Raw genomic sequence first — 25,276 nt, forward strand, 5'->3', positions numbered from 1 at the left:
TGTATTACCGCAATACGCTATTATGAAAACCTTTATATGGGCTGGATTTGATGAAATCGGCGGCTTTTTATTAATTTTTGGATTACTGCAAGACGATATTTTTTTAATCGGACATTTTACAATGAATCAAGAATATATAGGGAATGTCACAAACAAGTATTTAATTTGTTATTCGATCATGTTTATTCAGTTCATAACATCGGTAGCAGCAAGCATTTGCGCATGGGATTGATCCCAGCGCGAAATTCAAACTCAATTACCCAGTTATACCCAGCCAGTTATGACTAATTTTGTCAAAAATTTACGAAAAATTTATGTGTTGACAATAATTCTATTATTTCTAATATATATAGAAGGAACCAGCAACTTGAAGATTCCTCTAATTTCAAGCTTTATTGTGAAAATCAGACTTGCCGGGCAGCTTGCAAAGTACAGGAAGCAAGTCTTGTTTACACGCTTCCGAGTAATATCACGTGACTCAAGAACCCTGAGCTTACGTCCACGAGCATTCCCAAGGTCATAGACGATTGATTTGGGTGCTTTTTGGGCGCCTTAAAAAAGACCAAAAATTCAATCATTTTTTTAATTTTTCAGCTTTATTTGCCATCAAAAAAATCGGAAAAAATAATTTTTAATATCCTGACATCATAACCTTTCCATTGATATATAACTTTATTTTCAATGAGGTTCACCTTTAAAATAAATTTTTTTATGTTCTTCTGTAGTTTTATGGGTAAAAATTGTCGCGTTTTCTTTTGAACGAATGTTGAATCTGAACTTTGGTAGTATTCGCTTCGTGTCACCAAAGTTCACGAGGGACGAGGCTTGTGGTACGGATTTTGCTGGTTTCAAAATCGGGGTACCGTTACAGCGTAATAAAAAATACATCGGGTATCAATATGGCAGCCACCATGGATCGCAAACTCACCGCTGATCGTCATAAGGAATTAAGATTTTCTCCTTTATTTGGACGATATATAAGCTTGGGACTTTTTACTGTTTGTCGCTTTTATTATTACTGCAACTATATAGCCATTGATTGGTTTATGGTACAGATTCCCTTTAAGTTAATACCTCACACTTATAATGAACCTTTGCCAGGGGATTCAAAGGGCAAACACATAGAGCATACATAGGTTATTTTCAAGGGTCGTAATTCTGAAGGTTCATTACTCCAAAGGCTTGTTATCTACGGCAAGGGTCGTTATTCCAAACGGCAGTGAACTTATTTCAAAATTCAGAGTAACGACTTTACATGGAGCCCTTCGGAATAACGATCCTTTGTAATGGGGGTGTGATTTATGTATCAATTGGTTTCACATTACCTGACATCTCCCAAATTCACCCAATATATCTCCCAAATACACCCAAATGTCTCCCAAATACACTCAAATGTCTCCCAAACACACCCAAATGTCTCCCAAATACACCAATATATCTCCCAAATGTCTTCCAAATACACCAATAGCTATCTCCCAAATACACCCAAATGTCTCCCAAATACACTCAAATGTCTCCCAAACACACCCAAATGTCTCCCAAATACACCAATATATCTCCCAAATACACCCAAATGTCTCCCAAATAAACCAATATATCTACCAAATGCACCCAAATACATCAAAACATTACCTGACATCTTTTGCTTCTACAGATACCCATGTGCTATAAAATGCCCTTAAATTAAGCCTCTTGAAGTGCTGGCATTCCTCGGCTGATGGCCATGGTAGCTGCGTGGAATGTAAAAGCTTTGATAAATCTGAAAATGCAAAAGGGCAATAATTATAGACGATGAAAAAGAAAGAAAATTTATAGTGCACTACACCTGAATGTCTCCCAAATACACCCAAATGTATCCCAAATACACCCAAATGTCTCCCGGATTCACCAATAATCTCCCAAATACACCCAAATGTCTCCCAAATACACCCAAATGTCTCCCAGATTCACCAATATATCTCCCAAATACACCCAAATGTCTCCCAGATTCACCAATATATCTCCCAAATACACCCAAATGTCTCTCAAATACACCCAAACCCACAGGCCTCAGCACACTTTACAGATAGTTGCTGAGCACCTGGCCCAGGCATACCAAATAAACCATTTGTCATCATTCAGGGAACACAGCTCTATAGTACATGCAGTACCCTAGTCAGCCTAAATTTAGAACAACCATCACAACCAGGATCAGTCCCCATGCTATAAAATGCTCTTCAATTAAGTTAAAATGCTGGCATTCCTTGGAAAGCGGCATGGTAGTAACTAAGTGGAATTTTAAAATCTGAAAATTGGGTATTCCAGTTAAAATCCACACACTCCCAGGCAGCGAGTGGCATAGATAGAGAGACGGCAAAAACTGCTCCGCCGTGTGGCACTTTCCATACAATCGAACACGGAAGTAAATCGGGACTGAATTTTGCAGCTGCCGTGATCACTGGTACGCGCCATTCAATTTGCACACTGAGTGATCGGAGCCTAACTAACACGGCGCATTTAAAACAGTCACAGCGACTTTCACCCAGTAATAATCAAATTTCACTGTATTTAATTAATTTGAAGGTCAGTTTTGTGGGGTTCATTATCGAACCCCAATGGTTTTAGCTTGTATTGATATTATTTATTAACATAGGCCTACTTGTTAAGGAAATTTACTGAATTTAGAGAATGCACGGCGCTCACTACCTGCACACTCCCTATGGAAGACATGACCTTAAATATCCCACACTGGGAGTGTGAATTTCATATGGGTTACCTGAATGAATGCTCTACACTCCCTGTGTGGAAAATTGAGATCATGTCTTCCATAGGGGGTAGTGTGCATCAAACGCCCTCATTTCAAGATATTTTGCCTTGTTAAAAAGGAAGCCCTGCCAGCAATGCAATAACATGGTCAGAAACCCACATACAGGCATCAACATTGGGGGGGGATGATTGTATGGACCACCCCGCAAAATATTGGGGGATTTACCCCGGATCTCCACCTATGGTAACATCCACCAATTATCTGTGCAGCTCCCCAAATTCCATTGGATGAAGGAAGTTTTTGATAAGCAAACAACTAATCACAGATTTCTGACAGGAGGAAACCGGAGATCCCGGGGATAACCTGCAAGCGAGCATGGAATCGGGATAAAACCAAGTGCACATGAGACCTTGCGCCGCACAGGGGCTTGGACCTGGGACCTCAGTGGTGCAAGGCGAGGGAACAACTGCTGCGCCAACTCGCTCTCCCAATTGCTTGGCAAAAGACAAAATGTTAAGATTTTTACAATTCCTTCCAAACAACTGATACGCAGTAAAACGCCTTCTGCGATTTTGACCTTTTCACTTGCAAGTATTTAGTATTTTGACACCACTAAATACCCATCACTTACCTATGCCTGGAGCAGGAGCTGCTGGTATCTGTGGGCCCATTGCATGATTAGGCGCTGCTTGTGGGACTATATCCTTGATATCAAACATCACCCCTTTTCCGGCACCCAGTGGTTCCAACATGCGCACATTAAACACTTGTTTTTCGATAATTTTCCTCGGCTCTTCCACCTTGTGCATTTGCCCGCTCCCGTTCATTTGCCCTGTACCATGGGAGGGCGCCTGAGGCGGTTTCTGAACCCCATCTGCTGATTTTCGTTGCTTTCCCTTTTCCTCTCTCTCGCCTTTCCGTTCCTTTTTATTCTCGCTTCCATCAGAACAAGCGCCATCATTGTCAACCGTACGGCTGCGCGTCTCTGTTTTGCATTCCCGTTTTCCATTCACATGTTGACATACCGTTCGACTTTCACGCTGTACATTCCCTTCGGCGCTTCTCATCGACTTCCCGACATCTCCCGATTCGTGTCCGTTGTTCACACCATGTGCGTATTCTTTACCAGCATCATTCTCCAGGGGGCAAAGTCTGTCAGGTTGTTTCAAATGACATTTGATGACCTTAAGAGCCTCAAGTGCTTTTGTATAATCAGGATTAAAGTTGAGAGCCAGTTTATATTGCTGTGCTGCTTGACTGTAGTTCTTCTGCGCCGCCAATGCATTGCCTAATGTAAAATGTGTCATAGGCTGTTGAAAAAATTGAACAAGATGATATATTATTATAACAAGAGTAACAATAGTTGAATAAATACAAAATAGGCTGGACTAATAACAACAATAAGTTTGATCGGTTACTCAGATCAGACTACTACAGACTAACCACAAACACCAGCATCACCCGATAAGGAGGGTTGATCATTCCATGAAGTGCAACAGATGAAACTGCTATGCACATACCGCATATTTTTACTGTCTTTTGTGTAAATGAGAAAACATGCAATGCTCTATCGCATATACACAAAGGCATGCAATGCTGGCGTGATTGATAGACACACACTCATGAATATTGATAGACACACACTCATGAATATGCAAGAATTCACAGCAGGGATTTTGACTGTTGATGGATAGTCTGCAGTAGTCTGTGATGATTCAGATAATTAGGCTATATTATGGAATTAAGCAATCAGGGCTCTGTAAGGAAGTAAGTTGAGAGCCAGTTTATATTGCTGAGCTGCTTGACTGTAGCTCTTCTGAGCTGCTTGACTGTAGCTCTTCTGAGCCGCTTGACTGTAGCTCTTCTGAGCCGCTTGACTGTAGCTCTTCTGAGCTGCTTGACTGTAGCTCTTCTGAGCTGCTTGACTGTAGCTCTTCTGAGCTGCTTGACTGTAGCTCTTCTGAGCTGCTTGACTGTAGCTCTTCTGAGCTGCTTGACTGTAGCTCTTCTGCGCTGCTTGACTGTAGCTCTTCTGAGCTGCTTGACTGTAGCTCTTCTGAGCTGCTTGACTGTAGCTCTTCTGAGCTGCTTGACTGTAGCTCTTCTGAGCTGCTTGACTGTAGCTCTTCTGAGCTGCTTGACTGTAGCTCTTCTGAGCTGCTTGACTGTAGCTCTTCTGAGCTGCTTGACTGTAGCTCTTCTGAGCTGCTTGACTGTAGCTCTTCTGAGCTGTTGACTGTAGCTCTTCAGAGCTGCTTGACTGTAGCTCTTCTGAGCTGCTAATGCATTGCCTTATTGCCCAATGTAAAATGTGTCGTGGGCTGTTGAAAAATGAGTACAAGACATTAATTATAAGAGTAACTATAGTTGAGTAAGTACCCAATAGGCATAGCCATACACCCCATATAGAAAACATGACCTTAAGCTCCCACACAGGGGTGTAGATTTCAAATAGTCACCCATTCAGCCCCATCTGAAATTATGTAATATTTTACCAACAAGTGTTCCTGTCAAGCATGTCCCTAACATGAGCCTCCCTCTTCAGTAACTTTCAGTGGTGTACTGGCCAAAATTCTAGACATTCGAGGATGACTTTTAGACACATGCAAGTGAAAATTTGTAACTCCATTTGAAATTTACACCCCTTGTGTCAGAACTTAAGGTCTTGTCTTCCATAGGGTGTATGGATTTCAACTGGAATAGCCCATTGTGGTTTTAAAATTGTACCAGAAAAATTCCTGTAAAAGTGGTAATTTTTGCACTTTGATGATTTTGAACAGGAAAAACCTCCAATGTACTTGTGGCCCTTGAACATGTTTAATCAAAACTGCCAAGATGTTACATAGGTTTTGCTTTAAACATGTTAAGAGGCTAATGACGCATAAAAAGGTTTTTCCTCTCATACGACAATACAGACCTGTACATAGCAGAACATTTTCCCAATTTTTTTTTTCGTGGTAGCTGCGAAAAATAATATTCTGCGCAAATGTCTGCTTTTACAGTGCCATCAGAGAAGACATAGTACCCTTCCCAGAATCCTTCGCAACATATTACATCACCTCATTATATCAAATGACACTTCTATTACTTTGTACAGGTTCCCTTTGTTTTCAAGTTGTGAATAGATTGACTCAACTTGGGTCGATAGTCATGAAATAAACATATTTTGCAAAATCTGAATGTGCTCTGTTCGTTGAGGTACATTTCGTTACTTTTGATCCAAGTTGCACTCGACAGCAAATCAGTACAGAAAAGTGAAATTAGTAATGCATTATGGGAAGTGTAAGACATCTTCTTTGGTACTTGGCATACAGCAGGCAGTGTTGCCAAAACATTTCAGCCCAAATGGCAGGGGAAAATAATCAAAAGACACCCACTTTTTCTCTTATCCAATGGTTTCTATGGGACAGGAAACTACTGGAAGTCCCGGGAGCCAATGTTGAAGTTTTCCCAATTTTTTTCTTAACCATTGGTTTCTATGGGACAAGTAATTGTCAAAAGAAACAGGAAAAATCTTCCAAAGTTTCCCAATTGGGTTAACAAATCGTAGTTTTGGCAACTCTGACAGCCACAACAAAAAACATTTACCTCAGTGCTGTTGACTACTAGCGCCATCCGCAAAAGTTGTATGGCATCCTGAGGGCGCTTTAATCGTAGCATAACACTAGCTGCATTGACTAGTGGTATGTCAGCATATTCTATTGGTGTGTGATAGAGTGCACGGCGAAGGCATTCAATGCCATGATAATTATTGCCACTGATCTGCCAATAGAGCCCACCAAGGTTGTAAAGCATCCATTTCATATTAGGCTCCTGAAATAAAATGAGAAAAACAATGACATTTTTGAAGAAATTTGGATGATAGTTGGGTGCATGTGGGGTGTGAGACAGCTGCTTGCATTTGGGTGTATCTAGGTGATATTTGGTGTATTTGGGAGACATCTGCCTGTATTTGGGTGTACTTGGGAGACATTTGGATGTAACATGGGAGACATCTGCATGTATATGGGAGATATTTGGGTGTATTTGGGCAACATTTGGGTGTATACAGGAGACATCTACATGTATTTGGGTGTATTTGGGAGATATTTGGGTGTATTTGGGATACATTTGCATGTATTTGGAAGATATTTGGGTGTTTTTCAGATCAAAGGCATGGTGACACAGGTTATTAAAAGAACAGGTACACTGCATACAAGTAACATACCCTAGATTGACACACTCAGTTGTCAATGTTCTAGGTTGACAATTACAGAATCTGGAGGAATGGGCTATTCCATTTCAAATCCACACTACCCCTGTGGAAGATTCAGCTGAAGTCTTCCACAAAGGGAGTATGAGTTTTGAATAGAATAGACAATTGGGTAATATACATTTGGAATACTCATTCCACTTATACGAGGTATAGCCAAAATACAGGGGGAGTATGAGTTTCAATATGATTAACCCTGACCAATTACATTTGAAAAACATACTCCCCTGTGGAAGATATTTCCAAATTCTTCCACAGGTGTAGTGTGGATTTTAAATAGAATAGCCCATTGTGTCAAGTTAACCTCTTGACATGCATCTAAAATTTGACACATTTATAAATATTCAGGACATAATCATGTCACATGGTTCGCAAAAAAGTCATGTGCAATATTTCTGGAAAGCTCTTCATCTAAAAGCTCTACTTTGATTGGCTAGTAGGTTGATTATATCATTTAATTGACCAATCAGGAGCTCTGTAAGAAATTATACTGACCTTATTTTCTTCTAGTGATGTCAACACTCTGTGTCCCATTTCATCCACATTGATATAGTCACTACAACCATAGCCAAGAAAAATCTGAAGAAAAAAACCCCACAAATTTTGAGTTATTCAAGCCACTGCATTGAAGGGGTGTGGTCTGATTATTTCATGTTCTGTATCCATCTTATATAGAAGCGTATTAAAAAATGTTTCTAAATTTTGAGTTTTGTTGCTCCAACGGTTTTGATAATGAGAAGCAAAAATGTGTACAAAAATGCCCCATATAGGATAGTACATACACTTCTGATGCGGTTACCACAATTAAGAACGTTTTTGTTCACACAAAAAATATCTCAGGTGTCAAATTTGGCTGGGGTAATGAAAAAAATATGAACTTTCTTCTCATACCAAAATCTTAGTTTTGATAAAGAAAAATGCATGGGGCTATCGATCAGGTCAAGGACCTTTAAGGCATCACAACGAAATATGTTTGATCTTGGGATTGACATACAATCCTGCTTTGATACTTGTTATTAAAAGGGCATTTTGTGATCCAAAGCCTCATCCCTCACTTTTTAAATAAAAAGTTCAGATTCTTATACCACTGGAAACCTCCGCCTGCCTACATAATGTTTATGTACCAAAAATTTCTTGCAGATTAATTCGTTTAGTAAAAATATCGTCAAATTTGAATTTCGTTCTGGTATAACGAAATTACAACAGTGGCCTTTGGAGCAGTGTAATACATATAAGGCTAATGAAAGTTGACTCCCAGTTTCCCGTTACCCGACTCCGGTCAGAAAAAAATGCCGATCAAATATTTCATTATTTTCCATTATTTCATTATTTCACATTTTCAAGTTTTTAAGAAAAAAGGATAGTTTTAATGTCATCTTTCACGTCCGACACGTATTTTAAGCACTTTTACGCCGACCCTGACCGGCTCGAATAGTCTTTACAAACGCTGGGTTAAACTACGTGGTAAAATGGCGATATCGTAGGCGCCTTTACTGGAGACTAGGAATTCCCTGCATCTAAGTTTCTCCTACCCCTAAATGGATAGACCGAACACAAAGAGAGGCAGCCAAGTTCGCGGGAACCAGCGTATGAACAAATATGAAAGCATTTCTACCGTGCACTATGTAGCGCTATATATAGACAACATCAAAATAAATAAAATAAACAAAATTTGAAGTCAAATTTATTCTGCTTTTCTTACAAATATTTATGTATTTAATAAAATAAACTTATAAATAAAATGATTTATTTGTCAATTTCTTGCATGGTTGTTTTATTATTAACATGTGCACCCTGTGATGATTTTTTACCAGCAACCTCCAGTTTGTGCAAGTAGACAAACTAATTTCCGTATAAATATTGCTTCCAAAGATGTGCTAGTGGAGAGTAAGTTTGGTTTGTAAAAAGTAGTGTGCAATAGAACACACAGACACCGTGTATTTATATGGAAAAGTGGTTCTCCAAAGACTATCATGGACTTCTGGTGCTTTCATATGTTGCACAACCTATAGGTTAATTTGAAGATTCCAAAGAAGATGTGCTTAATTAAAATTTGTTTTGAAGTGAAGCATGGTCATTACTAACTATACTTTATTATTTTATTTGGGCCTCAAAACATAGCATTCCGTAATTAACTTTGCAATCGATAATCGAAAGTTTGAAAATAATGAATAATGAATAATGAAACAGTCACCTACCCAGTCATGAAAAACTATGTAACGGGAAACTGGGGATCAACTTTCATTAGCCTAATCATGCATAACTCGCAACCGCAAAATCGGAATCAACTCAAATTTTGGGAATAAGCTTTTTTTGTGGATATCAACTGAAAAATGTCCTAGGATGCTAGGATCACGAAATCCTCCTTTAATGAACTAATCAACTAATTAATCAGAATGTTATTGGTCTACATTTCAAAAAAAAATTTAATGTAACTTCAAAATAATGCCAGGACTCTTAGCAGTGAAACTAGGCCCAGCCAAGTTTGCATGTTACACATCCCGAGTACAAAACATCCAAAATGTCACAAATCACAAATTTGATACATGTATCAGGGTGCTGCATTCCCCCCTCCCCCTCTCCACCCCCAGGACTCCAAATCAGTCAAAATAAGCTTGGATTGATGTGGGCTGGAAATGGGCACCAATGAATCAACTTTCATTAGTCTTAAGTGAAACTTTGTCTTACTTTCTTGAGACTATCCAGCGTATCCGTCAGTGGTAGTTTGGTCCTCTGTGCTACGCCATCTACATAATCCATAGCTGTATCACCCTCATCAATTGGTTCCACGGTAACGCAGACAGGTGAGAACCATGGCAACATCATCATCTCATTGGGTTTTAATGATAAGTAATCAGTAACCGTAGGTGTGACACTGTGAACGTAAAAAAGAAACAGAATATGAGAAAATACCTGAAAAATTATAACCAATTTGAGATGATACTTACTTAAGGCCTTTATTTTCTGGAGCTAAATGAGTCGGTGCAAATTCAAACCAATCTGGTAGTCCACCAGTGATTTCATTACAGTCACTAGTACTCGGCCAGTCAGGGCTATGCTAGGGTAGTGTTGTACCATGCCGAGGAGGGCTCAAGTACAAATTATAACCAATTTGATGATACTTACTTAAGGCCTTTATTTTCTGGAGCTAAATGAGTCGGTGCAAATTCAAACCAATCTGGTAGTCCACCAGTGATTTCATTACAGTCATTGGTACTAGGCCAGTCTGGGCTATGCCAGGGTAGTGTTGTACCATGCCGAGGAGGGCTCAAGTACAAATTATAACCAATTTGATGATACTTACTTAAGGCCTTTATTTTCTGGAGCTAAATGAGTCGGTGCAAATTCAAACCAATCTGGTAGTCCACCAGTGATTTCATTACAGTCATTGGTACTAGGCCAGTCTGGGCTATGCCAGGGTAGTGTTGTACCATGCCGAGGAGGGCTCAAGTACAAATTATAACCAATTTGATGATACTTACTTAAGGCCTTTATTTTCTGGAGCTAAATGAGTCGGTGCAAATTCAAACCAATCTGGTAGTCCACCAGTGATTTCATTACAGTCATTGGTACTAGGCCAGTCTGGGCTATGCCAGGGTAGTGTTGTACCATGCCGAGGAGGGCTCAAGTACAAATTATAACCAATTTGATGATACTTACTTAAGGCCTTTATTTTCTGGAGCTAAATGAGTCGGTGCAAATTCAAACCAATCTGGTAGCCCACCAGTTATTTCATTACAGTCATTGGTACTAGGCCAGTCTGGGCTATGCCAGGGTAGTGTTGTACCATGCCGAGGAGGGCTCAAGTAGGAATTATAACCAATTTGATGATACTTACTTGAGGCCTTTATTTTCTGGAGCTAAATGAGTCGGTGCAAATTCAAACCAATCTGGTAGCCCACCAGTTATTTCATTACAGTCATTGGTACTAGGCCAGTCTGGGCTATGCTAGGGTAGTGTTGTACCATGCCGAGGAGGGCTCAAGTACAAATTATAACCAATTTGATGATACTTACTTAAGGCCTTTATTTTCTGGAGCTAAATGAGTCGGTGCAAATTCAAACCAATCTGGTAGTCCACCAGTGATTTCATTACAGTCACTAGTACTCGGCCAGTCAGGGCTATGCTAGGGTAGTGTTGTACCATGCCGAGGAGGGCTCAAGTACAAATTATAACCAATTTGATGATACTTACTTAAGGCCTTTATTTTCTGGAGCTAAATGAGTCGGTGCAAATTCAAACCAATCTGGTAGCCCACCAGTTATTTCATTACAGTCGCTGGTACTAGGCCAGTCTGGGCTATGCCAGGGTAGTGTTGTACCATGCCGAGGAGGGCTCAAGTAGGAATTATAACCAATTTGATGATACTTACTTGAGGCCTTTATTTTCTGGAGCTAAATGAGTCGGTGCAAATTCAAACCAATCTGGTAGCCCACCAGTTATTTCATTACAGTCATTGGTACTAGGCCAGTCTGGGCTATGCCAGGGTAGTGTTGTACCATGCCGAGGGGGGCTCAAGTACGAATTATAACCAATTTGAGATGATGGTCCGGTGCTCAGATTGAAACAATTTTCCTCCTGCAATACAAGATAAAATAAAAATGAGGTCATTATTTAGGCAATAATAACTGAGTGCTTTCTGTTTTGAGGTCATTGCGGAAAATTGGAGAGGGTTTGTTTTGGACCGAGGTAATTTTTCAAGGGAGCACACAAGCTCCAGAAGAAAAATACTGAAGCCCAACACAAACCCCAACGATTATTTCACGCAATGACCATAAAACAGATGGTGCAAATTTATTTTTGTTATTCGTTACTGCCATTTTACAAATTTGTTTCATGAAAAAAAAAAAAAATTTGTATGCACTATAAGTAGAGATATTACAATCTCATGCAAAACGTGCTGTTCTGTCGTTAATAAACAGCTTTCTATCTATGCTACTAACAAAGGTTCACAAAAGTGAATTTTGATAATTTTACAATTTTCCAAATGAGCAAATTGTTGAATAGGCTTTTAACATCGCCTTCTATAGTTATAATAGGACAACGGGACCAGTTTATAGAATTATTGGATTCATTAGTAAGCGGTAACCATGACAACATAAACTTACCCCATTAGGAAGTCGTATGCAGTTGTTATGGATACTCCTAGTGTCCGCTGCTTCAATTACCTAAAGGGACAAGAAATGATAACAGGTGAAGGAAACCAGCAAGTGATATGACATTAATTAATAACATGCATATTCCCAGTGTCTGCAGCTTCAATTACCTAAAGAGAAAATAAATGGAAACAGATGAAGGAAACCAGCAAGTGATATGACATTAATTAATATCATGCATATTCCCAGTGTCTGCAGCTTCAATTGAATTACCATGAGAATATTCAAAGATGAAGGAAACCAGCCAGTGATATATTTGAAGATGCAAAATGCTGTTTATTTATATCCAAAGACTTGTCTAGCATTAGTTCTAAAATAAATATTGAAAATATTTTCTTTTTGCCTAAATACACACATAGAAATCGGTAAAAAAATGTAGTTGTGACTTCCTTTATAGTCACAACTACAACAAATAGTCGATTTAGTCGCTATCCTAATTACTACTTACAGCTGTTTCTAGCGGCTGTCCAAATACTTCCCCTTGTGGATAGGAGTCTTGCTTACACACATAGAAATGTGTTTCAAATCCCACTTCAGTCAGCTCACAGTTAGTTTTGTCAGCAGCTGCAAAAAGTCATATCAAGGAAACAAATTAATCACCCAAATGTCTCCCAAATACACCCAAATGTCTCCCAACTACATCTCAATGCCTCTCAAATACACCCACATAACTCCCACATACACCCAAATGTCTCCTATCTACATCCCAAGGTGACCATTACCAAAGAGGAAGTCTCCTTGACAACAACTTTTGATAAGACCAAATAATATACTTTTAATTGCTTGAAACAGATGGCAAAACAAGGCATCAAGACAACACTACAGGGTATCAAAGGCAGAAACCTTAAGTGCTTTCGGTTATTTTTGAGTATTGGCATATGATATATTCCTGACCGATACCGAAGGTAACCGTCACCAGAGAATAAGACGTCTACTTGACGACAACAACTTTTGATAAGACCGAATAATATACTTTGAAATACTTGAAACAGATAGCAAAACAGGGCTTCAAGACAACACTACAGGGCAAGAAAGGATGAAATCTTAAGTGTTTCCAGTTATTTTTGAGAATTGGCCTATGATAGATTCCTGACAAAAACCAAAGGTGACCATTACCAGAGAAAAGGGTGTCCCCTTGACAACAACAACTTTTAACAAAACCAGAAACAGATGGCAAAACAGGGCTTCAAGACAACATTATAGGACAAGAAAGGAAAAAATCTTCAGTGTCTTCAGTTATTTTTGAGAATAATTGGGCTATGATATAATCCTGACCGATTTTCAGTTATTTTTGAGAATAATTGGCCTATGATATATTTCAAATTTTAATGCTGATTTGGCTTATCGCTTGAACAGATGGCAGAACAGGGCATCAAGACAACCCTTCAGGGCAAGATAGGCAGAAGAACCTTCAGTTACTTTTGAGATCTGAACTAAGACTGATATGTGATCCAAGATAAATTTGAAAGAAATAACATGCTTCTAATTAAGTTACAGTATTTTTAAGAGTATACCGTCAGTGATCCTAGTACCGTTGCAGCTGGTCCGTGCTTTTGTCAGATACCATAGAATTCAGTCTACAAGCATACATTCCTCTGAACAAGGTTTTTTTTGACGCAAGAGACAAAAGGTAGACACTCGCCACACAAACATTATTTGAAGTGGTTGTACAAATATGTATTATGGTAAGACCAATCTATTGTAATGCTTTTGTGGAGGGTGTTTGCCTTTTGTCTCTTTCGACAAAAAAACCTTGTTTAGAGGCATATGCTTGTAAACGAAATTCTACGGTATATCTCAGACTTCATCAGGATACATCTTACGAAAGCTTGGCCACTCAGTGCACTCACACAGGTACCGGCTGCACGGGTATTGTGGGTACCGACAGCATACTTGTAGAAATACTATAATTTATTATTAATTCCTGTCAAGAAAGCCTATCTACTTCCATGCTTTGAATTACTTTTAAAAAATATAGCAAGCCAGGGCACCAATATAACACTACAGGGCATCCAAGGCAGAAACCTTCATCGTCTTCATTTATTTTGAAAACTAGCCTTAGATACCACCGGTGACGGCCACCAATGATGCCAATAATACCCCAGGAGTTTGTAAGATATGAATAAGACTAAACCTCAAGTAGAGGGCATTGTCAACAAAACGAGGTAACACACCAATAAATCAAATAAATGGATACTTTTGACAAATCAAAAATATACATTGGGTTATTCTATTTAAGCTTCACACTACCTATGTGGAAGATTTTAACATATGGAGATATCTTCCACAAGGAGGTATTAATTTAGGCACCTCCATTTGAATTTCATACACCTTGGATAAAGATTCAACCTGAATCTTGAGTTTCAAATAGAGTTGGCTAATATGCTAATTCCATTTGAAATTCATACTCGCCCTGTGGAAGATATTGCCAAAATCTTCTGCCAGGCATGTGGACTTATTATACTTCCCCTGGTTTTCAAAAAGGGGAGTATGGACTTTAAATAGAATAGTTTTCCTAAACTATCACCAAAACATCCTCATGAACCTACCACCAAAATGAATATCTTGTTCAAGGTACTCTGTTGATGAAAACAAACAAATAATTGGGGTATAAATGCAAGATTGTCTTTTCTGCAATACAGCTAGATATTTGACCATTTCTGCATTTGATAATGCAGACATCTATAAAATATGACACCTGGTAGCTACTGCAGATAGGGCCTTCTTACACCAAATGTATTAGGATTGCACCTTAATGTTTTAGGAATACACCCAAATATATTAGGAATACAGCCAAACGTATTAGGAATACACCCAAATGTATTAGGAATACACCCAAATGTATTAGGAATACACCCAAATGTATTAGGAATACACTATTAGGAATATGCCCAAATGTATGAGGAATACACCCATATGCGCAGAAAAATGTACCTCTTCAGCATCATGTACAGTTCCAATATGTAACAGGCATCATAATCATGATGAACTTTTGCACATTAAATGGTGAATGAGAGAGATACTTTTGCCAAGGATTCTCAAGTAATAATACTCCATATGCAACAGTGGTGTCTTGTGTAAGAAATTGACTTGTAGAAGAGATGATGTATATTTTGTCATTATTTTTGAAAAAAATTTAGATGATGAAAAATTATGAACATTTGGCCTTTTCTTTCCATTTCTACCATAATGTGATGTACCTAGTAGCCGAGGTGTTAGTTCAACATGTTAGGAAAATATTTTACCTGATGACACCATGTTGACATCAACATCTTTCGGGATTATGATTTAGCAGAGGGTTCTAGTCATTCCCCTAAGCTGCTGTGAACCACTGACTGGCACATAAGGATTACTAATATACACCAATCCGAGAAGCGTTTACTGTATTTGGCCCTCTATTGACAGACCACAGGTTTACCAGTGCAGGAGATTTAATTTGTTCAATCAATTCATGATCGTGGATTGAAAATTACTGTTGTGTACAATTCTGTATAGCACACTAACAAGTAAATGATGGAACCCCCGAACCTTGGGACACCGCAGTTTTACGTCAGGGACACCGCAGTAATGGCGTTTTAGGATTGGTGTATAGTGCTCTGTTGCCTATATCTGTGCTTGACATAGTCATTCCTAATGGGTTATTGTTCACCTTGCATGTTATAAAAATAAAATAAAAACCCCACTTACTGAATCCCTGTAAGAGTTTAGTGTGGTGAAAACTCAAGTTACTCTCATACTGTTCATCTGGATTGCGTCGAGACTTCTTGACCACCTTCTGAAGCTCCTGGAGATGTTCCTGTTTCACCTGGTAGTCTCGTAACTCTGACAAGGTGCGCTGAAGAGATCTGCATTGACAAAGATAAAACATGCATTATTTGGGTTATTTGGATGTATTTAGGAGCTATTTGGTAAATTAATATATGTGACACGATCAAGGGAAATGAGGGATGTCGCTAATATTGATTTTGAGATATGGGCAAAGAAAGTGTTGAAATTCATTTGTTTTATATTGTTTTCAGCGATTCATAAACTGACGTAATTTGGCAAAGAACAGTCATATCAACATGGGGTTTTCAGTTTCTGAAAGCTCTAAATGTCCTCTTTAGAAACCTATATATAACTCATTCTCGACCAATGTCGACATGTGACTCATTCCCCTTGATCATGTCACATATTATAAATCGGGTTTGAAAACAATTAACCAATTTCATATTATAAGATCGTAAATTATGGTCTTAAATTGTGCTAACTGAGCTACTTACTGTCCTGGCCTAGTCCGATCCATTTAAACTTAAACTTCAACCTTTCAAAACCGAAGCGCACATGACTTTTTATTTTAATCGCATTGTGCAGCTTGGAATCAGCTGCCTTTGTCTACAAGGACAGCCGGTTCCTTTTCTTCCTTCAAATCCCAGGTGGTTGAATTTTTGAATTCTCATTTTATTCAAAATTTTGTTCTTTGAATACATGCTCTTGGAGCTCTTACTGTAGATGCTCGAATTGCAGGCTTATATAATTTGGGATGGGGCTGTGTTTTTTTTCCCCATATATTGTTTTCAAAAATCGAAAGGTGGGATGGTCCTAGAGGTGATTTTGCACCTGTTTGTCCCATTCTTTTCGCTGGCATTTTATTCTATTTACTTTGTCTTGATTAGTACGTGCAATATATTTGTCTTTGTAATTGTATATGAGCCAGTGATGAAGCATAATAAATAAATAAATAAATAGTTATGTACACTTACGTGTGTTGTGCTTCCAAAGCCTTTTCTAATTTTTGATGACACATGACCGCATACATTCGTTTTTCTGCCACGCTCAAATCGGGACTCAGAGCCAATGCTTGCTTAAAACGTGCTATTGATCTGCTGTACTGGCCTAGTGCCTGCAATTCAAAGGAAAGAAGAAAAAAAAAGGATTTATATATGCGATTGAAAACGTCATGGCCTGGTTTGATCTCCATCCTAGTGTTTTAAGGATGTGCACAGTCTTGAAGGTGTTGTTATAATGAAGCCCAGCCCAAGTTAAACTTTAAAAGTTAGATTTTGCAAAGAAAAATAAAACCAAGTACAATTACTGATAATTACACCCCTTTTGGCCAATTTCACTCCTAGCTGGCCAAGCCCACCCCAATGATAAACCACAGTGGATAAACCAACTGTTACATTTCAATGTAATGTAGTTATGTTATTACAGAACCTATTAGCACACTTTTCACACCCTGTTTTAACAGGTTTTAACAGGCTGTTAAAACAGCTCTATCAATAAGGGATCAGCAGGGGATAATTGGGAGTAGCGGTTTTAGATTTATTCCTTTTTTGTAAGAAAACTGGACTATATATCCTGTTGTCAGTTCACACAGTCTAATGCAACTGCCCTGGACTTGGGACGGGCGGCGGTGGGATGAGCGCTTTGGTCGCAAGAACCCTCCCTCTCCAGCTTCAAATACTGTCATAACAATTAAGCTAGTTTTAAGTTATTTATAAAATATGTGACATTGGATAATTGTTAACTGATACTTATTATTTTGATGTATCTTTTCCAGAAGTGCTATGGGGTGCACATATTTCAACGTAACTGGAATGCAGTGGCAGAATCTTGGACAACTATCCAGTTACTACCACACGGAATAAAGCAATCCCTATTGTGGTAACTGGATAGGTATCCAAGATTCTGGATTCTGCAACTGGAATAGCCCTTTACTGATGTTTACAGAAGACAGTGATAGGCAATCAGTAGCAGCCGCCAAGTACATCATTTTGACATGGAAGTACACACATATAGAGCAATTCTATGAACTAGGCTTGTTTGTACTTATTTTAATGCATTTTTCATGCTAATTCCAAATATGGTCATGCAAATGTACAATTCTGAAATTTTTGAATTTTTAAAAGAAAATTTGAAACTTATCATCTGTACCGACACCCATGTAGGTTAACTTACAGCATATATATTGCCCAGCATAAAATAGATGACCTCCAAATCTTGGTCGCCCTCTAATGCAGCCTCACCCAAGATGGCTGCATCTGTGGAGTAGTGAGCCCTGTGTAATGCGTTGGCCATGTTTAATAGTGCCACATTCTTCCATGCACTGAAAAACAAAATGAAAGTGCAATTCAGAAATTAATCTCGAGCCAGAGTTCCGGGAAATTCTGGTAGTATTCTTTAGCAATTAAAATACACAGAAATGGTAAATTATAAATAACTAGAGCTATACCCGTATGCGTAAATGATTATTAAGCTCAATATGCCGGTATCTTACTATAAAAATGGTATAGGCCTAATGCTATAGGGACTTTTATTGAGACCGATTCCCCCAAGTTAAAAAATTGACCTTCGACCTCCGATTTCGACCGAAGGTAGCGTAGGACACTCCCCATATTTTCCTTGATCTCCCATATGAATTACAGCCCAATCGGACCAAGTTTAAAATTTGACCTTTGACCTTCGACCTCCGATTTCGACCGAAGGTAGCGTAGGTCTCTCCCCATATTTTCCTTGATCTCCCATATGAATTACAGCCCAATCGGACCAAGTTTAAAATTTGACCTTTGACCTTCGACCTCCGATTTCGAGCGAAGGAAGCTGAGGTCACTCCCCATATTTTCCTTGATCTCCCATATGAATTACAGCCCAATCGGACCAAGTTTAAAATTTGACCTTTGACCTTCGACCTCCGATTTCGACCGAAGGTAGCTTAGGACACTCCCGTATTTTCCTTGATCTCCCGTATGAATTACAGCCCAATCGGACCAAGTTTAAAATTTGACCTTTGACCTTCGAGCTCCGATTTAACCGAAGGTAGCTTACGACACTCCCGTATTTTCTGCATCCCCGTGCGAATTTGGCGAGGCTGGGATCAAAACTGACGGAGCCTTTAACACACATACATACACGCAAACACGCATACAACATAAGGCAAATTATAGTAAGATGATCAATAAATCATATATCATTTTCTTGTAGCCAATCAGCAGGTTGTACTCATAGGGTTAACCTACCACCATTCTTACCATGTTGCTGATTGGCTCTATAAATCATGATAAGCCTTCTTGTAGCCAATCAGCAGGTAGTACTTATGGGTTAAGCCTCTTCAGCCTACCATTCTATGCATGTTACCATGCTTACTGATTGGCTCAATAAATCCTAATAGTCTTCCTGTAGCCAATCAGCAGGTAGTACTCATGGGGGTAAGCACCTTCAGCCCTACCACCATTCTTAACTTGTTGCTGATTGGCTCAGTAAATCCTAATAGTCTTCTTGTAACCTATCAGCAGGTAGTACTCATGGGTTTAAACTTACTGTGGGGCAAAATGAAGAGCTTTCCTGGCACAATCTATGACCTGCTCAAGCGTTGCCATGGACACGCCAAAAATATGACGCAAAATTGTACAACACCCATGATGTCTTGTTCTGTAAATAAATGAACAAAAGAGAACAAAATAATGAAGCACATTCTCAGAAATAAATATAATGCAAAGAACTACAATGTAAATAACATGGTGCTAAAGTAATATTCAGATTTCCTTTGACAGCATAACCATCGCGTATACGCGCGCGTCGTCAAGCGCGTGCATTGGATCTTGTGCAAAATAATAAGCGCTGGACGGCTAGCATTAGCAGTACGCTTAATTTGTAAAAGGAAATCTGAATATTACTTTACTAATATTTTCATTTTAGGCCCAAAAAAGTTTCTATTGCCCTTTCACAACCAACCCAAACCCACATACCAAAAAAGAAGAAAATTACTTTAAAATCATGAGACATGATCAAGGGGAGTGAGTCGCATGTTGGCAATTTTCAATATGAAGTCTTTTACATCATTTTCTGGTAGTTTACAATTGCTTTAATTAAAGGAGGATTTCATGATCCTAGCATCCTTGTTTTATGACATTTTTTCAGTAGGTATCCACGAAAAAAGCTTATTCCCAAAATTTCAGTTGATTCCGATTTTTTGGAGTTATGCATGATTACAATGTATGTGTATTACACTGCTCCATAGGCCACTGTTGTAATTTTGTTCCGGTATACCAGAATGAAATTACAATTTGACGATATTTTTGCTAAACGAATTAATCTGCAAGAAATTTTTGGTACATAAACATTATGTAGCCAGAGGTCTCCAGTGGTATAAAAATCTCAACTTTTTTTGAGAAAAGTGGGGGGGATGAGGCTGTGGATCACGAAATGCCCTTTTAATATCTTCTAACTACAAAAAAAATATATGTCTGAAACTAAGCAATGAAAAAAAAAAAAAAAGCACAGTGATTTATAGTGCGCTACGCACAGGCACAACGCCTAGACGTTGATCCACAAGCCTCAGCACACTTTACAGGTTGTCGCTGACCACTCACGGCCCACATCATTCCACAAACCATTAAACAACAAATCAGGGACTTTGCTGCTTCAAGAGCGCACACCCTAGACATTCCACAAATAACCATCACAACCAGGATCAGCTCCCAGAGTTTCGCACGGGTTACAACGAGACAAATTAGCAGTGTGTTCCTTGTCCAGGGGAATTTCAAGCTAACTCAATGTTCTTTCCATGTGAGCGTACTAGGCACCGCCAGGGTTCGAACCCACAACCTCTCGCACCACAGTCCAACGCCTTATCGATTGAGCTAACTTGACTGCTATGAAGTGGTTTTGCTTATGCTGCTGCTGCTGTGGTTGTTTTTGTTGTTTGTAATTTGTCCATAATATTTATTTTCATCTTGAATAATAGCCACACCAATATAATCACCGATATCATCATCATAAATTTCATTATGAAAACATTGATCAAGCTCCATTACAGTGTGTGCATTGTTTGCAATGAGTAATTAATGTAATTTTAATTGATCTTTAGGGTATAGGTGACAATAGTATTGGTAGTGAATGGAGAATCACACCTCATCTATCAGGGCACAGTTCTTTAACCCTAATACATTCATTGAATGACCTTTAGAAATTTGGGTATAAAAACTCTGCAACTTGAGGTCACATTTTGCACTATGATTGTTTAATTGAGGTTATTGAACTATGCCATTTGGATGAGTATGAATTAATGAGGTGCAGCACCTGTCATGAAACATCAACATAGCTAGTATTGGGCTATTCCAGTTAGCACAGGTTCTGGGCTGGACTCTTAAGCCTCCAGCATACTTTCCTGCCGCTTGCCGCTGCGGCAAGCGGCAGGGCGTTTCAACCAATGACAAGCCTTGATTCAGTCCGTTTGTCTGCAATACGCGTGCGCCACGCCGCTCAGCGGCAAGCGGCAGGGTAGTATGAAACCAGCATCATACCTGTATGATGATGAGCTAAAGATTTTCCAACTGTGTGGAACTACTTGGTGTACCGCCTCGTTGTTCCACTTTAAAATAATGTTATCTCCCATGTTATATCAGAAGAGAGAGAGAGACGCACAGATGGGTCTCTAAACAATTCTTTTATTCTCTAAATATCTCAACAGAAAATTGTAGGTTTGCAGAAATATTGCACAGGGTTTAAATAAGATGTTTAGTCACTCTGTGTCAAATCAAGCGAGTTGGAAAGCAATAGTTTTAAATTTTAAATCAAAACCAGAGAGGGTGACCAGCCACGATTTTCAGCAAATTTGTTTATGTGGCATCGAATGACCCTGCTTTCAAAAGCAGTTTGTAGCAATTCATAATTAAGAAAATTGAAAATATCCACCACTTGCAAAATGGAAAATTTTTAAATTTGTTAAATGTATTGAATACACAATCATTTAGTGCAAATTATTGAGAAAAAAAATATTGTAGTATAATATGGTTCACTTTTCAATAGCAATGACTTTATAAATATATGAATGGATAGGTAAATAATAAATATAACATAAGAACAAATTAAATGAATTTAAACATTATAATAAAACTAAAATTATAACTTTAATAATAATATATTATTATATAAAAAAAAGTGTTGTTAAATTTAACATTTTACTACCTTGCTCCGCAAACAACAAAACATGAAAAAAATTTCACACTAAATTAGAGCTGTATAATTTTGTTATACCCCAAGAGCTGATTGCTGAATTGTAGTCATTATACACGCATCAATACCCATGAATGCAGCATTAACCAGTATTGCCAGGGTTGCTAAACCAGCCATTTGGTAGCCCAATTGGGCGACTTTTGAAGATAATTTCATGTACCATAGAAACCAATGGTTAAGAAAAAACTTGGGTGACTTTGCAACATGGGCTTACGCGATTTCTGTAATTTCCTGTCCAAAAGAAAGCAATGGTTCGGGGAAAAATTGGGTGGTTTTTTTTTCATTTATTTGACTCCAGTGCCTCTTTGAAACCGCATAATTAAGGTTACTTTTGAAAAGAGCACCACACATCAGAAAATGATACAGCGCCTTCCTAAAAATTGCACTTCGTTTGCAAAGTACGTTGTTTGGAATTCAGATGACCAGAGAAGATATCTGACCCTTCCCAGAATCCATTGCAACATGACACATCACCTCATTACAGCAAATGACGCTCCTATTACTTTGTACAGGTTCCCTTTGTTCACATGTTGAGAATAGACTGGTTAAAACATGGGTCGATAGTCAAGAAATAAACATATTTTGCAAGTTCTGGATGTGCTTTGCTCATTAAGGTACTCTTTGTCACTATAGACCCATGTTGCACTAGATAGCAAATTAGTACAGAAAATTGAAATGGAAGAAATGCATTGTGGGAATTTTTTATGTCAAATGAAAAACCTTCGGGATGATAAAAACTGTCAAGCACCCAAATATTAGGATTTTGGGTGTCTTTTTCTTTGACTGTGCAGTGTTTTGCTGCACCTTTGGTCTGGCAACACTGGCATTTAACCCACACTCAATATGGTTACTTGTTGCATTCAGTCAACACGTGGCACGTTATTCAGCTACCATGACAACCGTATGGTTCATAAAATGAAGATATCTTACCCTTCCCAGAATCCTTTGCAACATAATGCATCACCTCATTTCAAAATGACACTCCCATTACTTTGTACATGTTCCATTTGCTTTCATGTTGGGAATAGATTAGTTAAACATGGGCTGATAGTCAAGAAATAAACACATTTTGCAAGATCTGGATTTGCTCCGTTCATTGAGGTACATTTCGTCACTACCAACCCATGTTGCACTAGATAGCAAATCAGTACAGAAAACTGGAATGGGAGATGAGCATTATGGGAAGTGTAATATATCAACTCTGCATGTTTGGCTCAGAAATGAACTAAGCGTAGCAATCAGAAAAGATATCTTACACTTCCCATAATGCATTTCTTCCATTTCAATTTTCTGTACTGATTTGCTGTTGTGCCACATGGGTCGATAGTGACGAAATATATCTCGGTGAACACATCCAGATCTTGCAAAATATGTTTATTACTGACTATAGACCTATGTTTAGCCAGACTATTCTTAAAATGAAAACAAAGGAACATGTACAAAGTAATGGAACCGTCATTTGTTGAAATGGGGCGATGAATCATGTTGCAAAGGATTCTGGGAAGGGTAAGATATCATCTCCAGGTATTAATTAACTTGTACTACTATGTAGCTGCTTTTTAAAAGCACTAATACATTTGTTAATCTACCATTTTTTACTGTTTCGTGGCAATTTTTCTACCAAACTGATCGTAATTGCTCAAATAATTAATCAAGCCTGACATGTACTTTTGTTATTAAGATTCTTGCTACTGAAACCACGTTCCAAGCTTTAGAATACCGCCAATGGAGGTTTTATTAATTTCCCCTTTTCTGAATAAATAAAACACACAATTATATTTCCCTGCTGGTGTTGACTGCAGACGACAAGTTTCAACTTTATTTTTATTATTATTTAAATATTTCAGAATTTTAAATTTTATTTTTATTATTATTTAAATATTTCAGAATTTTAAATTTCCATGACCATATTTGGCATCAGCATGAAAAATACATTGTATTAAAATGAGTACAAACAAGCCCAGTATTGGTTTAGTGGTTCTTGAGATAGCTCTTGATATTTTGAAAATATCGCAAAACTTGGACTTTTTATGTTGAAGCCTATGGATACCACGTAGAGCATTAAGGTTCACATATTAGTGATTCAATCATGTTTCACAGTTGTTCATCACCGCTTAACAATGATGCGTCCGCGCCATCTGCGTGGTTTACTTTGCTACCCGATTTATATGAATTTTATGACGCACAAATCATTTGTGGGATAAAAAATGTATTAAAAAAAATGTGTGCCGGTCGGTGCGGTGCCGGCCGACGCCGACCGGCATAGCTATAACCCAGGGTGTGATGTGTGCATGTTCATACCTGTTTGAGTGCCTTATAGATGAGATAACCTATCCTATCCAGTCCTTCATCTGCTGGTAATAAATAGATCAAATCGGGCTCTGCCACACTGCTCAAATTCTTCCTCTCCTGCACTGCCTGTAATGGTAAAACAACAAACCAATAAATAGAACACCATTTGAAGCAGACGGCACGTTCCAAATTTCATTAAAATTTTTTAGAATTGTACATTTTCATGGCCATATTTGGAATCGGCATGAAAATTGCATTGAAATGAGTACAAACAAGCCTAGTATTGGTTCAATGGTTCTTGAGATAACTGTTAGTATTTTGATAGAATATCTCAAAACTTTAAAAGATTAAGGTCATGCCTTCCATATAGGGGGCAGGGTTGTCACTACACCGGACGGGGCTGTCTGGCAGGGTCCGGCACTAACAAAAAAAAGGGGGTACCCTCAAAGGTTATTCCCCGATCCCTAGTGTTCACTAAAAAGATATTGCGAGGCGCCAGAGCTCTGCTCCCTACGCTTCGCCTTCAATATTTTAACCAGTACTTTTTTGATCCTGGTGACAACCCTGATAGGGGGTGCAGGTATTTCAAATGGAACAGCCCATTATTTAAGAAATAAATGGTATCAGTGTTCGAAATTTTGGTTGTCCGGTTGCCCGGGACAACTAAAAAAGTCGCCGGACAACCAAAAATACTGATTCGGTTGTCCACAGGACAACCATAAATCTAGCCAAAAGTCACATTTGTAGGCTTACGGACAACCATTTATTTTTCCTAAATTCGAACACTGAATGGTATTAAATGGCACATCCTTCTTTGGGTTTGGTAACTCAAGG

General features: G+C 38.5%; 1 protein-coding gene across 1 annotated transcript in view; it reads right to left on the reverse strand.

Moving 5' to 3' along the window:
* The window catches only part of LOC140167720 (tetratricopeptide repeat protein 17-like), a 44,705-nt gene that overhangs the window by 10,262 nt on the left and 9,167 nt on the right, over nt 1-25,276 (reverse strand). The window contains 15 exon segments of the mRNA XM_072191015.1: nt 1,633-1,759; nt 3,378-4,056; nt 6,335-6,559; nt 7,494-7,577; nt 9,687-9,873; nt 10,659-10,835; nt 11,371-11,576; nt 12,107-12,166; nt 12,603-12,718; nt 15,842-15,999; nt 16,897-17,036; nt 18,095-18,242; nt 19,454-19,500; nt 19,502-19,564; nt 24,452-24,568. Of these exon segments, the coding sequence (XP_072047116.1) occupies nt 1,633-1,759; nt 3,378-4,056; nt 6,335-6,559; nt 7,494-7,577; nt 9,687-9,873; nt 10,659-10,835; nt 11,371-11,576; nt 12,107-12,166; nt 12,603-12,718; nt 15,842-15,999; nt 16,897-17,036; nt 18,095-18,242; nt 19,454-19,500; nt 19,502-19,564; nt 24,452-24,568 (2,534 nt within the window).

This window comes from Amphiura filiformis, chromosome 13 (assembly GCF_039555335.1).
Source record: "Amphiura filiformis chromosome 13, Afil_fr2py, whole genome shotgun sequence".
Lineage (NCBI taxonomy): Eukaryota > Metazoa > Echinodermata > Ophiuroidea > Amphilepidida > Amphiuridae > Amphiura > Amphiura filiformis.